The sequence below is a fragment of the Talpa europaea genome (assembly GCF_964194135.1).
Source record: "Talpa europaea genome assembly, chromosome: 14".
Taxonomy (NCBI): Eukaryota; Metazoa; Chordata; class Mammalia; order Eulipotyphla; family Talpidae; genus Talpa; species Talpa europaea.
Genome location: NC_140082.1, coordinates 13,079,051 through 13,096,034, shown reverse-complemented (window position 1 = coordinate 13,096,034; position 16,984 = coordinate 13,079,051). Strand labels below are relative to the sequence as shown.

Below are 16,984 nucleotides of genomic sequence, written 5' to 3'. Positions count from 1 at the left end.
GCATAACTAGGAGGGAGCCCTCCCCCTACTCAGCAAGGAAAAAGCCTTAAAACCCTGCTGCTCTACAGTTCAAGGCTGCTCCTTGCTCTGCTGAGGCTGCTCCTTGCTCCTGGCCCATGTCTTCCTAGTAAACTTTGCTGCTGCCTCATTCTGGTGCATGTGGCTGGGATCCTGTGCTCTGTTCTGCCCTCACTGGCCATGCCTGGCTCTCCTGTCCCCACAGTGGCTGCCGGAGAGTGCCAGGTATGACGTGCTGTCTGGGAACCAGGAAAAGGCCATCGCCACCTTAAAGAGGATAGCGACAGAAAATGGAGCCCCCATGCCACTGGGGAAGCTCATCATCTCCAGACAGGTTGGTGTATGGGCACCCGCGGGTTCAGGGTGTACACGGAGGGGGCGGGGCCCGTGGGCAGAACCGGCAAAGGGAATTGGTGACTCTTGTCTCTATCTTTTCAACACCAAGTCCTGAGAGTCCCTCCTGGGGAATTCAGCTAGTGATTAGAGAAATGGAATGTCTACTAATGGATCCCATAACCGTGCCTGCTTCGTTTCCCCTTCAGAGCCCGGTATTCTGATCAACAAAGGGGATTGATCAGCAAAAGCTGGGCAGCGAGACCTAGTTAGAAATTGCTGCCGTGGGTTTAGATCCAAGGCACATTGCTCCTGGTGGTAACACCACCTGGGAACCCACCACCCTGAACATTTATGAGCACCTACTGTATGCACAGGCACACAGCACATACCACCCTGAACATTTATGAGCGCCTACTGTATGCACAGGCACACAGCACACATAGACTTGGGTCCCTGCCCTCAAGAATTATACAAGGGCCTTGCAGGAACATGATGAATACCCTTAAGCAAGCAACAGACCCTATAAGGAAATCCTTTTTTAAAATAAAATGATATTTCTGATTATTTTTATATATGCTGCAAGAACTGAATGGCATTTCACCAGATTGAATGGAGGTGTTTAACATAGTCTGATAACATAACTGATCAAATCTTTTTTTACCATGTTCTTTTCAAAAGTATATCTTCTGACTGATTATAGTCTTAGATCTGAACATATTTTTCCCCATAGCGGCTTAAGAAGTGCTAACTGAAGCAAGCACGCCAAAAGTGAGACTTACCCTGAATCTCTTTGGAGAGGGCAGGTGCAGGACAGGGAACCATCTGAAGATCCTGTTTTTTAAAGAATTATCCTTTTTTAATATATTTAGTAAATAGGAATGTGTTGTTATGTATGTATTCATGCACCTATTCACATAATATATTCTCTTTATAACCATTCCAAAGTAATCAACAAATATAAACATTTGTTGTTTATAACCATTTTATAACCATTCCAAACTAGTCAACAAAATAGTCAACAAATATAAACATTCTCAGATATAGTCAATCAACGTATTTAATAAACACTGTGTTTTTATTTGTGGATATATTGCAAAACATTTTATTCATGAAGACAATACTCATAGATTGACAAGACCACCTACGGCCTGTCATCTTATTTTTTTTCATTTCTACATGCTTAAGTGAGCATTTCTTAAATGCTACTATGAAAAATACGCTCATATCTAAGAAGACTATAATCAGTCATAGGATATACTATTGAAAAGAACATTGTAAAGCAAAGATTTGATAGATTAGTAAATTATACTAAACTGGCCAATGGGTCATTAATCAATCTTTTGGAAAATTGACTTTTGGTGAATTAATTTTCAGCATACTCATTTTTATCACCATTGACCTGGAGTTGGTTTTGGGTGAGGTTGAAATGCTTGGATACTCCTCAGACTGGGTTTCTGCTCTCTTTGTCCAAGAATCAGCCAAATGCCTCAGGGGAGCAAGCCTGGGGTTGCTGTAATCAGATCCAGAATTCCCAGTTGGGGTGAGGGGTGTGGGATGACCCCCCCGCCCCCCACAATTGAGCCTCTGCACAGTACTTAGTCTTGGCAGGGGCAGGGGATCAGGGAGGCCTGAATGAACCTGGCTGGGATGAGTACTGTGGATTTGAGTCCTGGGTTCTCAAGCCTGATGTCCCGCCTGCCAGTGTCAGGCCAGAGCTGGTGCCCAAACATCTGGAAGGGGGAGAGTAAAGAGCTTGTACTTGTCTTGACACAGGAAGACCGAGGCAGAATGAGAGACCTTTTCTCGCCCCATTTTAGATGGACCACCTTGTTGCTGTGGTTTATATGGTAAGAGCTGTTTGTGGACCACTCGGACCCCCTTTTACTTCATTTTCTTTGGATTTTGTTTGAATGTAACACATGAGAACCTCTGATCTGGGGCAGAACTTGGGCATTGCTTTCCTGATGCTGGGTCCAGGCATCTACTGTACTGTTATTCTCTGGCTCATCTACAATTTAACTCACTTTTTATTCAGATAGATACCTTTTTAAAAGGAAACGTTATATGTCTGCTTTAAGGAGGAAAACAGCCTTAATTGTGGACCATAGATTAAAGGAACTTTTAAAGATAAATACTTAAAAAGTAGCTAGATGATTTGCTAAGACACTGAGCCATTGTATTTAAGAGATAGAGAGAAAGTGGGGGTCGGGGGCTTTTAGGGACTCGGCACATAAGGGAGCTGGACCTCCCGAAAGAATTGAAAGGAAACTTACAAGGGAATTTTTTTTATAACAGATTTAATACTTTTGCTATGTCAGCCTCTCTTCCCACCCATATCACCTTGGCACAGGGCCCAGATTTTAGGGACCACTGGTTTGGTCAACATGCCCATTCTTAGAACTTTCAGTTCCAATCTTGCTCAATTTTTCTTAATGAACAGCCATTGTCAGAGAGCCAGAGTGAGACATTGCGGAGAATAATTACCTTAAATTCCACAACTCATCAACTGTCAGCTTTTCTTTCAACTCTTTCTGCCAAATCATGCATATAGCATTAACCAGACACAAAGTAGTCTGGCTAAGCATTTGTGTTCTTTTTTAGCCAGTTCTCATTTTTTTATGTTTACCTTTGAGCAGAGGTGCTACTAGGGGAGAGGCCTGAAAAGGGTGACTTGCAGGGAAGAGGAGGGAAAGCTCTGAGAGTACACAGAACCAGGGTCAGGCTCTGCTCCTGTCTCCCTGAGAGCTGAAACCACTCACCAAGCATCTATTAAACACCTGCTGTGTGCCCAGTACAAGTGCGGAGTCTGCAGGATTTTTTAAAAGGAAGTAGTGGGTGTGGTAATGTGGGGGTGCTGTCAAGAGTACCTACCTTTGAGTGCATGGGGTTCAAATGGGCAGATCCTACTCAAATACAAAGCAATTAATTAGAAACTAATTTTAGCTCACTATTGAAAGCACATATTGTGACCCAAGAAAATCATCTGATTATAACTGAGCTCCCACATAACTGTGCCACAGGAGGAGAACATTCTGGTCATACAGAATTATGTATTTTGGTTCCTGGGACAGGCAGGAATTCATTAACTACCTCATTCAGATCAGAAATTCTAGTGAAGTCTGCCAGCTCCACACCAGCACTAGGCACACAACACGTGTTTAATACATGCTTGGTGAGTTGGGGCAAGAATATGGGGCAGAACTGGAGCCCAGTTCTGTATCTCTCAAAGCTTTCCCTCTTTCCCTACCCAAACTGACCAGTGAGATCTAAAAGCCCCAACAGATGTCAACGCTGTTTTCTTCCAAATTTTGGTCTCCCCAACTTTCTTCCCCTTGTTGCCACTTGAGTAGACACCCCTGGGGTGGCATGTCTGTATTATTGTACAGGTTTTGGTCTTCCAGATGATAGATGATCACTTCCTTGATCTCATTGCTATGCTTTGCACCTGGCATCTTCCCAGTCAAGGGCCCTAGGAATGTCCCCGAAGTCCCAGTGTGAGTCATAGGCCCAGAGACTGGTCTCCACTGCTGTAAATGCCAATCCTTCCCAAGTGGATGGGGTCAGGGGACTGGCATTTCTCTTTTCATTTCCTCACCATTCTTGCTTGCTTCCTGGCAGGTTTTCCAATGCATTTTCTTACTACGGATTAGTTCTGCTCACCACCGAGCTCTTTCAGGCAGGAGACGTCTGCAGCAGTGAGTATACAAGTCCTCTTTCTCAGTTAACTACCTCACCCCAACACACACCGTCCTACACACATTCCCACCCCAGTTCTACCCTTCTAGGACTTAGCCTGGTAAGCACTCCGGTGATTTTCTCCCTAAAACTCCAGAGAGGCACGTCCTGAAAAATCTGCACATAGGAGATCTGAGCTGTGACTTCCAAGATGCCTTGTAAAAACCTGGACAACTCCATCATGATGAAGTTGGCACTTCCACGGTCACATCTACAGGCCATGGTCCCCTACAGGCTCCAAGCAGCACAGCACTGAGTTTATGGCCCTGGCCCTGGGCTGCTATTCTAAGTGCACCCTGCCTTGAGAACCCAAGAACGCTGGCCAACCACAGAAGCACCTGGGGGAACTTTTTAACAATGCCAGCACCATTTAAACAATGCCCAGACCAGTTTAATTAGCATCTCTGTGGGTGGAGTCCAGGCATTAATGCATCTGGAAAGTTCCCTAGGTGACTCTATTGTGCAGTTGGAGGTGGGACCCACTGAACAAAAGGAGTGAATAAAAAGGGAGGTTGATGGACAGGGATCTGGCCTTGCAGGACAAGAATAGGTGCCTAATAGTAAACCAAGATGGGGGGATGAAGGGATCAAGTTCTTGCTTATTTGCAGAACTGGCCCAATTATCTGTTTTGCATTAAGTGTCTAAAGTCTTAGTTAATAGTTTTGGTGACTGGTATAAGGATTTCATGAGCTAGAGGAATCACATCTCCCTGGAGGGTGATAGAGCATCTAAATTAACTGCTTGAGGAAGCAACTCAATTATAGATTGGGGTTTGGTATTGATTGAGCATAAATCTCATCCCCTAACAGTGGAACTGCTTAAGGAAAGCAGAGGCTCCAGTAGAATGTTACGAAGCAGGGGCTCACCAGATTTTTCTATCAAGGGCCAGATAGTAAATATTTTAGGTTTTGTAGCAGAAAAGCAGTTTTGGAGAATAAGTAAACAATCAAGTGTTGCTTGTGTTCCAATAAAACATTATCTATCAATGCCAATTTCAATTTCATATAATTTTTACCATGAAATATGATTCTTTTTATTTTAAAAATCACTGAAAATATGAAACTCATTCTTACCATTTGAGCCAAGAAGAAGCAGGGAGGAGACTAGTTTTGACCCATAGGCAATTGTTTGCCAACTCCCGTTGAAAGCTCTCTCACTCCTGGGTGGGAAAGTGATACCATTCAACAAGCCCACAGCTGGAAGTCAAGGAGCCTGGGTTTTACAGCAAGCAGCTGAGTGACCTTGGGCAGATCATTCATGCAATAATTATTTTCTATGTGCCAGGCACTTGTTGAAGTGTTAGGATACATCAGTGAAAACAGAAAAAATCCACAAATGTCTGCCCTATAACCTTATTTTTTCATGGGACCTGGGGGTGGGGTGTGGGGGAGAAAGAGAGCGAGAGAATAGGACACTAAGTAAGGAAATTATATAGTATGATAAAAGGTGATCGATGTATTTAAAAAATTAAGAAAAAGTAAAATATCTCTCATACAAAGATAAAATGAACACATGTGAAAGATTTTATTCTGTTGAACTCATTAATGAATGAATGAAAGCATTGTTAAGAACTGTGAAAAGTATGACATTTTATTTATTTTCAAGCTAACAAGTTATCCTTTCACAGTTTCCACAGATGTTGGCAAAAGTCACGACACTCTTGGGTCAGAGACAAAGGACTTGATCACTCACAATAACACTAATAGCTATAATATCAGCATTTTCTTACACCAGTTTCTTGAGCCCCAATTCCCACAGGGTGATATGAAGAGGGCAGATGATACTTGCAAAAGCAGTGGGTTATGTTACAAAGGCAGAACCCCAAACTTAGAGTCCCCAGATCTTTTATACTGGATTGTCCATGCTTTGCCATCGTGGGAGGCACTATATCTTCAAAGGCCATAAGCAAACCAGCCCTTTGCTCCAAAAAGAGAAACTCTGCATCTTTCAAGTCTGTTTAATAAATAAAAGTCCTTGAGGAGATAGTCTCAAACAAGGACAGCCCCTGCCACGCCGCTTCTCTTAAGATGTGAGGAAACCTGAGAGACCCATGGAGAGGTTACTAATACCAGTAAGAGGTTCCATCTGATTTCAAAGGAGAATTCCAAACACACATGTATATGGACAATCAGAAATGCTGAGATGGATTTACAATTAGAGGTAAACTTGTTAGTATGCATAAGGCAATAATTGCATCACCACCAGACACAATTTGCATTTTGATGGACAAGACTCATTTGCATTAACATCAGTATTCTATAATGTGCAGAGTTATAAAATAGCTCAAAGACAACAAAAGGTATGAAAATCTATGAGGGTGTAGTAGATAGGACATTTTTCCCATTTCAAAGGCTCTCATGCTATTTCCTAACAAATAAGATGGAATAGGGGGTGGGGTGTGTATCTAAGACAGCAAAGCAGGATAAGGTATGTGGGATAGAGCAAGAGGCTGTGGGAAGGCTGAAGTTTAAAATAGGGTGGTCAGAGTGGCTTCAATGAGAAGATGAGATATAAAGAAAGACAAGAAGGTAAAAAATTCATCATGGAGGTATATAAAGTGCAATCTAGGAAGAGGGAGCAGCCAGTGCAAAGGTCCTGGGGTAGAAGCATGCCTTGTTGAAGGCCACTGTGACTAGAGTTGAGTGAGCAGAGCAAGGGACAGAGAAGCAGAAGGCGGATAAAGGAAGCATTGAGGGCCAGATAACAAAGGTGGAGATTCTTGGGACCACCCTAAAGTCTGTCTGCCACAGAGCACCTGGTATGTGCCAATTCCTGGCCCAGCATATTCAGATACATAGCTGCTTCCCTTCTTCCCACCACATTGCCCAGTGGTTTTATTGGCCCAGTTTTATGGGGAAACTGAGCCTCAGGGGATGAATCTATAGCACTGCTTTTTGGTGTTCTAACCTGAACTTTTCTGACTCCTGAGCAGACGTACTCTGTTAGTATGTGACCAAGGGCTACCCAGGACCCCTCCAAAACAGGGTGCACACTCTAAAACAGTCTTGCCACCTGCTACACAAAGACAAGGGATGCGCACTCTTAATGTAGTAGATCTTTAATAGAACCAATAGGCATAGAGTAAGAAGAGAAGGCAGGATATTTTTCTCAATAAATCACCCCAAATTACCCATCCCCTCATGGTCAAATACCCAGCCAAACAGGGTCACCCCAAGGGGCCTGCTCTTGAGGCTCACAAGATTGCCATAAATCTCAGGTACCTTCTGGCAGGGAACAACGCAAGATGGGGCCAAAGAGGCCAGGAAAGTCTGGGACAAAGGGAGAGATGCAAAACTACAAATCAATGTAATGGCTGCCATTGTCAGCCTCCCCATGTGTCCCTCACCCACACAGCTCTTTCAAGTCCCCTTGCAACAGCACCAGGGTGGAAGTTGGGACTGCAAAAGCAAGAACACACAGAGCCAACCTGCCTCCTGTGTTATGTAACTTCACCTGGCTGCTTAGCTCTGCCCTTGTTCCCAGTAGCTAGTCCAAGGCAACTGCTTGAAAGTGGGGGCAGGGAACCTGGTACCTCCCCTAGTATTTCTTGGCACCCCAGCTGGATCATACCCGGGGAAGGAGGTTTAGGGCACAGGCAGGTGTGATCAGGCTCTGTGTGCTTCCTCTCTTTCTCTCTGTCTCCCACTTCCCAGTCTCCAGCCGGAAGAAGGCAGTGGAGGCAAAATGCAGCCTAGCCTGTGAGTACCTGAGTGAGGAGGATTACATGGACCTGCTGTGGACGACCCTATCTGAGTTCCCAGGTGAGGGCCCTGCACAGTGGGGCTGGGGCTGGGGAGCCTGAGAATGTGGCAGCTGTTCAGCTGGTACCACCTAGAAGCAAATCCCATTTCTAGGGATTTGCTAGGTTATTTCCCCAGCCCTTAGCTATAACTGTCAAGACTTGTGATGGGACTGAGATTTTATTCTACCAGAAAACTAATAAATTAAGCTGCCTGGTTTTATGCCTGCTGGCAGAAGATACAAGATTCCCCGGGTCACAGACGAAAGACTATTATTCACGGTGCAGTGATTGCCTCCACACTCACTCAGGTGGTTGTTGACAGGATTCAATTCCTTGAGGAACTTTGGAACAAGGGGCCTCCATTTCTCACTGGCTATTGGCCAGAAGTCACCTTCAGTTCCTTGCCAGGTGGCCTTCTCCATCAAGGCAAGAACAGGAGAGGAGCCCGGGGAGAGAGAATGCTAGCACGACAGAAGTCACAGTCCCTTGTAACCTTATCCCGTCACTTTTGCTGTATTCTAGTCTCTAGAAGCGAGTTACCCGGCCAGCCCATCTCAAGCGGAGAGGGCTAGACAGAGTGTGAATGCCAGGAGGTAGGGAGGCCCCCGGGAGTCATGTGAGAAGCTGCCCATCACAGTGTCCCCATCCCCTTGCAGGTGTCCTTGTGACTCTGTGGATCATTGACCGCCTGGGTCGCAAGAAGACCATGGCACTCTGCTTCATCGTCTTCTCCCTCTGCAGCCTCCTGCTGTTTATCTGTGTTGGAAGGTGGGTGTGACACCAGCGCTCTCTGGCCCGCAGGCCCATTTCTCAGGTCATAGTCAGTGGCTCTCTGGACTTGCAGGCTGTGTACTATACCCCCTGGGATCATCTAAAGGACCCTCCCCAACCCCAGCCCCTCACTAGGATGGAGGCTCCTGGTTGCCTGGCAACTAACCAAAAGATGAGGCTCAGAGATGTGGGGTTGCGGGGGGCGGGGGGACACTTGGGTTCAGGATTTGCTCTAACAATCCTTTTGACATCCTCACCCAGCCATATCATGCAGGTAACTGTTTAATTTGTGTCTGGATTAAAAGAGTTCATTTGTTCGATGAGATATTTCAAACAGAACGTGTTCTGGGACCCCTTTTGGCATTTCTCCATTTTCCCCTCTCTCGAGGGTCTCAAAATACAGAAGTGGCCTTTGAGAGGCCTCAGACCAAACCTGATGAAGAATCTGTGGAAGGTCCATGATGTAGCTTAGACCCTGAAATGTTGGCATTCTGGGACACTGACAGCAACAATGGAACTGAGGTTTTGGGGCCAGGATGACCCTCAAAATACTACAGAATAGAACTTCCCTTTCCCTAGCTGAGTTGGCTTCTGACTCAATTTCCATCCCTACAAGGTCCTAAACTTGGTTTTATTTATATCACTTGTCGCCATTTGGGGGAACCACAGATGTCCCCATCTCTTGGCCTCGTGCCCTGGGGATGAGCTTGTAAAGCAGGCCTTTATAGTGGGCCTGGGACATGCTGGCTGTGTGCCTCTGTGCGTTGCGTGGGGTGGACTTTGCAATTTCTAGGGTGTAAATTCTGTCTGGGCAGTTAGGACTTTGCTGATAAAAGCTGGCAGAAAAAATACCTACTCATCTGCTTTTTTATCTCTTTCTTAGAAATATGCTTACTCTGTTACTCTTCATTGCAAGAGCCTTTATTTCTGGTGGCTTCCAGGCGGCTTATGTTTACACACCTGAGGTAGGAGGGGTGTCTGGGACCTGGTGGGGCAAGGAGGGTGGTGCTCTGCCTGCAGAAACTCCCCAGCTGGACCCCACGTGTGAGTGCAACTGGGAATCTTCTCATTCTTTCAGACTATGTTGCAATGATTCCCCTTCCCCCCACCCCACTTATAAGAGCTTATGTTCACTGTAAAAGTTCCAAATGTACAGAGCTGTATAAAGCCGAAAAGTAAAGAGCCCCCCACTCCCTCTTCCTGGAGACAACCTTCTTAATTAATTTAGTATATTTTCTTCTGGAGTTTTCTCTAAGCATATACCAATATATGTTAGTGCATGAGTCAAATCAAGTAACTGAGTAACTGGGAAGAGTTTAATGAAGGGATGAATTACATGGTGTGGGGCAGGCTTTAGGGAAACTAATAAGTGATAAACAGCACCCCAGAGCTTAGGATGGAGTGCGGGGGAGGTGCCTGGGAACACTGCTGCTACGGAAGGTCAGTGGGATAAGGGAGGGGTGCTGGGCAGGTTCCTAGCAGAGAAGAGTGTGGAGAGGGTCACCTTGAGAGAAGCTTGACCTTCAGTTGAGCAGCACAGGTCGCCTGAGGCAACCTGGAGGGGAAGGAGTAGGAGGGTAAATACCTGTCCTCTCCCACCTCATCCATCTCCCTGGGGGGCTTCCATTGACTGGTCCAAAAGCCAGAGGAGGAGGAACCCTTTGTGGTTCTGGAGGAAGAGATGAGGGACAATGAGCAGCGGACAGATGGAGCTGCTTTGTACTTTGTAAACAGCTGCTATACTATACTCTAATTAGTCTGTCACAGGTGGTATATGTGTTATATCCATCCTTTACTATGCTGTGTAGTAAATATAAATACTAGATATGCATATACTGGGCAATGTATAGTGTGTGAGTTACAGTATATGCACTCTAGATATCATATACTATTCTATATATCTGTGGTACAGACAAATCATAATTTTGTCATAGTTCTCCCATGTGTGGATATTTGGATTGCTTTCCAACTTCTCACTAGCACAAGCAATGCCGAGGTGAACAGCTTTCTGTGTTCTTGTGCAATTTGTACTTCCTTTAGATGCAGAATAGCTGAGTTAAAGCCTGTAAACATTATCAAAGGGTGAAAGAAATGGAAAAAATCATCCTCTAAGATGTTGCACCAACTTATACTGCACACAGTAGAGTCTGAGCCCTCCATTCTCCCACATTCAGGGATTGTGTGTTATTTCCTTTATTCTGTCTTATGATGTTACATATCATAAAGAAGGAGGAAAATATCATGCAGCAGATGCTGTGTAGGGAAGGAATAGGTCTGCACTGTCCCTCAGGCCCTCGGGTCTGCATGACACTCGAGAGCCCTCACTCTGAGTTATGGGCTGGAAACCCATCTCCCCCACTTTCCCTTCCAGGTCCAGCTCCAATCCTGCCTCCTCCAGGAAGCCCTCCCAGATCTCCCCCTCTTGACTTCTTTTCATCCTTCATGTCTGCACCCCATTTTGGTATTTTCAGTCATGTCAGATAGCCTCTCCCCCAAAGGAGACTTCTCTAAGGCTCCATGTGAGCAGGACCTGGGCCTCCTGGTCTTCAGTCATCTCGTGGCCTTGTGTCCCCTCCACAAAGGTTTGTGGATTAATAGTTGGAGTCCTCCAAAGGGCATCAGGAGACATTAGGAGGCTGCCCAGCCTGCATGGATGGGCTCATGGTTCATAGTGGCCTGAGGCTACAACAGGAAGGAAATAAGGGAGGAACTGAGACAAACACAGGCTTTGAGCTGGGTAGCAGAGAATTCATTCTACCAGCCATACCGTCTCAGTCCACGCTCAAAATTCTCCACAGCGAAAGAACAAAAATCGAATTCTATCTAATTCATTATTCTACTTTAGGAGGAGTGTCAACCATATGTTGGACAATTACATGTATATAACAGTATATAATTATACATATATACATATGTATTGCATACATGCAAGTGCATATATTACATATCATAAGTGTACATGCAAATATATTTATATGCATTCTTATATACACACACATGTCTATAGATGCGTGTATTACTGTTTATATATATATGGAATTGCCAAACTCATTATAACTTTTTAACCAAATTATGCATATATTTGTATATGTATAACATATACAAATATGTATAACATAGTGTCTATAATATATATTGTGTATTGTGTGTTATCTATATAGTACATAGTATATATTATATTTATTTATAATTGCATTTGAATTTAACTCCTGCTAAGGGATATTTGAATTATTCTCCAACTCTCAACTATCACGTATAGTGCTAACATGACTATTTTCACAAATTATTGAGGATGTGCTTCCTTTAGAATAAATCTCAAACTCAGCATGGCCATTGACTGTTGAGTTTGGGGTAGTCTGGTAATGATTTGTTCACTTTAATAAAGACAGATTTTGATAAAGTAGGGGGAAAACAATCTCAACATGTATAATTGCTGAGTTATATTTATTGTATATGATATATATAGTTATATATCAATATAATATCAATATATAACATGTGCAATATGTTATTATATATTGATATCAATGTGTTAATTATTAGTTGAAGTACTAGCGTGTGTAACTATATGAATATACACTTACATTCTATTACTACATAATAGAACATATATAAAATACACACATCCATATATATCATGTCCATAGTCTGTATTGAATTATAAACTGTGGCATATCCACTGTGGAATATATCACAGCTGTAGATGTCTATATACTGATGTGGGTACGACTGTAAGACATGTTGCCGAATGGAAAAAGCTGGTTACCAGCTGATCATGTATGGTGTGATCCCATTTGTATTTATTTTTAAAGCTCTGTCTTTTCCATGTGCATATTTTGGACCCATTTACTGTGGGGGGGGTACATTTCAAACTTCATAATAATCAGATTGTATGAGGAGACTGTGGGAGAAGGAGTAAATCAAAGGGAATTTAGATGTTTTGATTTTTTTACAGGGGAAATACATGTCTCTATTGCTGTACCATTGAGTGAATTAAAATATCATATACAAATATATATGATATACACTCAAAAGGTATTAGATGAACAGATCAATAAATGAACACATGTATACACACGTGTGTATACAATCATAGAAAAACCTAGAAGAATATGCATGAAAGTGTGATGATGGTTTTTGCTAAGTGTTGGGGTCAAGCATGATTTAAGCCTTTCATTCTTTCCAAGCTTTCTGAGCAGTGTCCTTGTTAGAGATATGCCAGCTGCTATAACAAATAACCCCCAAATGGAATGCAATGACACCACAGAAGCTCTTTTCTTAGGAAACAGCCCAATAAAGTATTCCAGGTTGGCAGACAACTTCCATCCCCACAGTGATTAGGGACGCTGCGGCTTCCTCCAGTGCTGACTATTAAACAAGGGTAATTTTGTCCCCCAGGGACATTTGGCAACTCTGGAGATAGCTTGGATTGTCACAACTTGGGTGGGAGGTACAGAAGTGGTGGGAGGTGAGCCTCCCTGGTGGTGCAAGGGGTTAAGACACAACCTATGAGGCTGTCCACAGCCACTGCAGCACGGGTTCGATCCCTGGCCAGGGAACAACCCACATGGCGCAGCAGACCTCTCCTGACTTGCCTGCTACTCCCCTCAGCAGTGTATTTCAGTCAGTCTGCCTGTTCTGTTCCCCACTCTGTCTCTAGTGAATCCTCTCACCCCCCCATGCCTCCGGCCTGTTCCCCAGTTCTTGTATGCATAAATAAATAAATCTTAAGAAAAAAAAGAAGTGGAGGGAGGTACAGAAATGCTACTGGCATCTCGAGGTCGAGGTGCTGCTAAACATCCTACAGGGCCCAGGACAGCCCCCTGCTCTGGAGAATGACCCGTCCCAACATGTCCATAGTCTGGGATGGAGAAGCCCTGCGCAGGGCCTCCAAGTCCTCCTCCCAGCTACAGCCTGTGAGGGGATAGAGATGTGCCCACTTCTAAGTCCCTTGCCCAGTCCCATCTCATTTTGCCCAGGGGAGAAGTAGGCATCAGGCTCCTCCTGGGTATAAACCATGAAACTAAGTAAACATTTTCATCTCTTTTTATGAAATTCCTTGACAATCTATGGCCAGTGCTTCGAGGCGGCCAGTGGGACGGTGCCTGGACCCTGAATGTGTACCAGTTGCAAGCAGGGTCTTAGAGACTACCCCTTCTTGGGTTCTCACCCAGAACCTGTCCTCTTGCCCTTTCTCAGCAGAACTTCTTATCCCCTTTGGGGTGAGCATACCCATCCTGGTCTCCCAACCCCTTCGTGTTATTTCACTCACACTCGAGGAACTCACCCTAACTTCAGGCCCACTGATGAGGGCCTAGCCTGTTACCTTGGAGCTGGAGAGAAGGGGTGGGGGGCCCTGTGTTTTCTCAAGCCCATGCAGGTGTGTGGCTGTGTTTCAGGTCTACCCCACGGCGACGCGCGCACTGGGCCTGGGTACCTGCAGCGGCATGGCCAGAGTAGGTGCGCTCATCACTCCGTTCATTGCTCAGGTAGGTGCCACCCCCAAACATGGAGGGGGTGACCGTGATAAAAGCCAGTGTATGGTAAGCAGTGACTCTCTGCTGAGCCTTGCACCGAGTCCTCTTATTTGAGCCTGATGACCCATCCTATGAAAGAAATAGCTTCACTCGCAATAGTATTACTTGCAGGCTTAGAAGGGTGAAGGGACTTGCCCAAGGTCACACATCTGGAAGCAGAGAAGCTGGTAATCAAACCCAAGTCTGTCCTGTGCAGAAGGCCGCGGGGGTACCATATGACTTGGCCAAAACTGATTTGGATGGAAACAGATAGGCCAACATGATTTAGTGGAACGCAAACGCCCTAGCCCCTGGTTTCTGAATTGGATAATTAGGGGTTGTTGCAAAATTTTGCAATTCTTTGTGTGTCTTGAAGCATTTCTATTTTTAGAGGCAGGAGAGGTATTGCTGTATCAGTTCCAGAACATTTTCATCTCCCCCAAAAGAACTCCACCTCCATTACTCCCTCCCCCATCCCTAGAAAACTTCAACCGGATTCTGTCTGTGTGCATTTACTGCTTATTGGTAGTTTGTATAAAAAGAATTCCAACACATGTTTAAACAAAGTATTTCTGCCCTGTGCGTTCCTGTTTGGCCGTTGTATATTGCTACTAATACTGGTTGAGAGCTGACCATGTGCCTGCATGGTGCCAAGTGTTCCTGAGAAATCCTCTCTGCCCTGTGCCCATTCACAGAAGAGGAAATGAGGTTCAGCATTGCTGTCTGATCTGTCCAGGCAATAAAGCCAGGAAATCAGCAGAAAAACTGCTCTAGGAAAATCCAGCCCCTTGAGCCTGATTCCTTATCTGTCTGAACTTGGGCATGTTACTTAATCCTCTTTGAGCCCCCATTTTTCCATCTGTAAAATGGGGACAAAGCATCTCGCTTCTAGAGCTGTCAAGAGGACTAAGCATCTCACGTTGCAAACAAAAGGGGCTCACGTTCTTGGCATTACCCAGCTGGTGGGGGTACCTGTGCTCCAGAAGGGCGGCTCTCACCTGCATGTGTCTCCCTCCCCAGGTGATGCTGGAATCCTCTGTGTACCTGTCGCTGGCAGTTTACAGTGGCTGCTGCCTCCTGGCGGCTGTGGCCTCCTGCTTTTTGCCCATAGAGACCAAAGGCCGCGGCCTGCAGGAGTCCAGCCACCGGGAGTGGGGCCAGGAGATGGTCGGCCGAGGCACGCACGGCGCCGGCGTCACCAGGTCGAACTCGGGCTCTCAAGAGTAGTGACCAGTGAGGGCAGAACTGGTCTTTGAGGCTGTAGAGCGCGGGGAGCTGGTGGAAGCCCAGCCGGGGCACCGACGTCACTGCCGACACCCAGAACTCACCCAAGGGTGCAACTGGATCAACAGGGTTTTGTGTCGTGACTCTGTTTGCTCATATTCATCGCGATCCACCCGGAGAGGGGGAGGTGTTTGCTCCGGGGGGTTCTTTCTATGTGGGGGGAGGTTTGTTCATAACCTGGGGTTCTGCATGGGAAAACTGCCACATTAGGAGTGTCTGGTGACCGGTCGCCAACCGGATGCCACCCAGAGATAGCGGCCACACCCTCCATGAATGACCACCAAAAGATCTGTGTAGATACTGTCCAGACCCAGACCCCTGCAAGTGGGCGCCTGACCCCCAGCTCCGGACCTCTTCAGAAGGTGCCTCCCACGGCTCCAGCCCAGGCTTTGAAATTGTGGGTGACCCAGGTATGGCCTAAAGAGTTTTTCCTTGGGCCTAAGAGATGCTTGCAAAAGAGGCCCCTCGGTTTGCCTCCCCAGGACCTAACTAGTGGAGACTGGCAGGTGGACATACATTTGAACTTGAGCCACATGCCCCCCAACCTCCTATAAAGCTGCTGTCCCTAGTTGCAGGGGATCCAGATGTATCCATGATGAGAGCTGGGTTTGCACCAGATGATACCTTCAGGAGGCTGTTACCCCTGGGGACTGAGGCAGAAGGGAGGTGAGAACCAAGCTCAGCGCCAAAGCGGGGTCTCCCCTGTGGAAGCAGTAAAGGCCCTACTGGGGCTTCTTTTCTGGCCCCTCCTAGGTCAGGCTGACGGGCGACTCTCTGGGAAAGAACACAGTTAACTCAGGGTTTCCGTTCAGTGTTTGGTGCGTTGTGGATTTTGCACGTGGGTAGGTGGCTAACGGGGCAGAGAAAACAAGAGGACGTAATGTGAACCACCACCTCCTGCGGCGTCAGGGAGCGGGGACCCTGCCTCCCCGATTTCTCTGACACACTTGCTGTCAGGGGCAGGCTGGGTCTTTACACAGAGGCAGCTCCAGGGGCTTCTACTCAGGGCCCCATGGCAGGAGCGTCGCGGGGTGGGCCGGAACGGGAGGGCCCAGACGTGTGACCTGTGTCCATTTTCAAGGGAGGAGAAAGGAGGTCAGTGGGTTTGGGGTTGGCCTCTGTAAGAAGGGCTGGCGCTACGACCTCACAGGCAACTTCCACCTCAGGATTTGGTTTACACGAGGCCTCTTTCCCATCATGAAGGCAGGAGCCTAGAGAGGAGGAAGGAAGCTGCCAGGTCCCTTCAAAGGCCAGAGAAGACTGACCCTCTGCTTGAAGCAAACTTTTTCAGGAAGCCAAATGTGTATGTTCATCTCTTATTAAACATGTTGGTGATGGACATTGCAAGGTTGAAGTAAGTTCGTTTGTCATAACGTCTGTGAGAGTTCGCGTAACGGCCAACACTGTTCATGGGGTCATCTCGATGCTGGATTCTGCGTTAATTTGATCACCTTCCCAACATGGGGAGAAAGTCGCGCAGCTGACCGCCAGCACTGTGAGTTTGAGTCGTTGGCAGCACTTTTTGCTTATGGCATTGAGGTCCCTGCTTCTATGTGACTTCTTCAGCTTCAAGTTCTAGGT

The 16,984-nt window shown here is 46.0% G+C and overlaps 1 protein-coding gene across 1 annotated transcript in view; it reads left to right on the top strand.

Annotated features, from left to right (window-relative positions):
- SVOP (SV2 related protein) overlaps positions 1-15,346 on the top strand; it is a gene marked incomplete at both ends in the record, with an annotated part of 51,602 nt that extends 36,256 nt beyond the window's left edge. Inside the window, 8 exons of the mRNA XM_084253473.1 lie at positions 224-352; positions 2,128-2,201; positions 3,973-4,049; positions 7,744-7,851; positions 8,489-8,600; positions 9,487-9,568; positions 14,003-14,092; positions 15,140-15,346. Of these exons, the coding sequence (XP_084109599.1) occupies positions 224-352; positions 2,128-2,201; positions 3,973-4,049; positions 7,744-7,851; positions 8,489-8,600; positions 9,487-9,568; positions 14,003-14,092; positions 15,140-15,346 (879 nt within the window). The remainder of the gene's footprint in view (positions 1-223; positions 353-2,127; positions 2,202-3,972; positions 4,050-7,743; positions 7,852-8,488; positions 8,601-9,486; positions 9,569-14,002; positions 14,093-15,139) is intronic.
- Between the last annotated feature and the right edge of the window lie 1,638 nt (positions 15,347-16,984).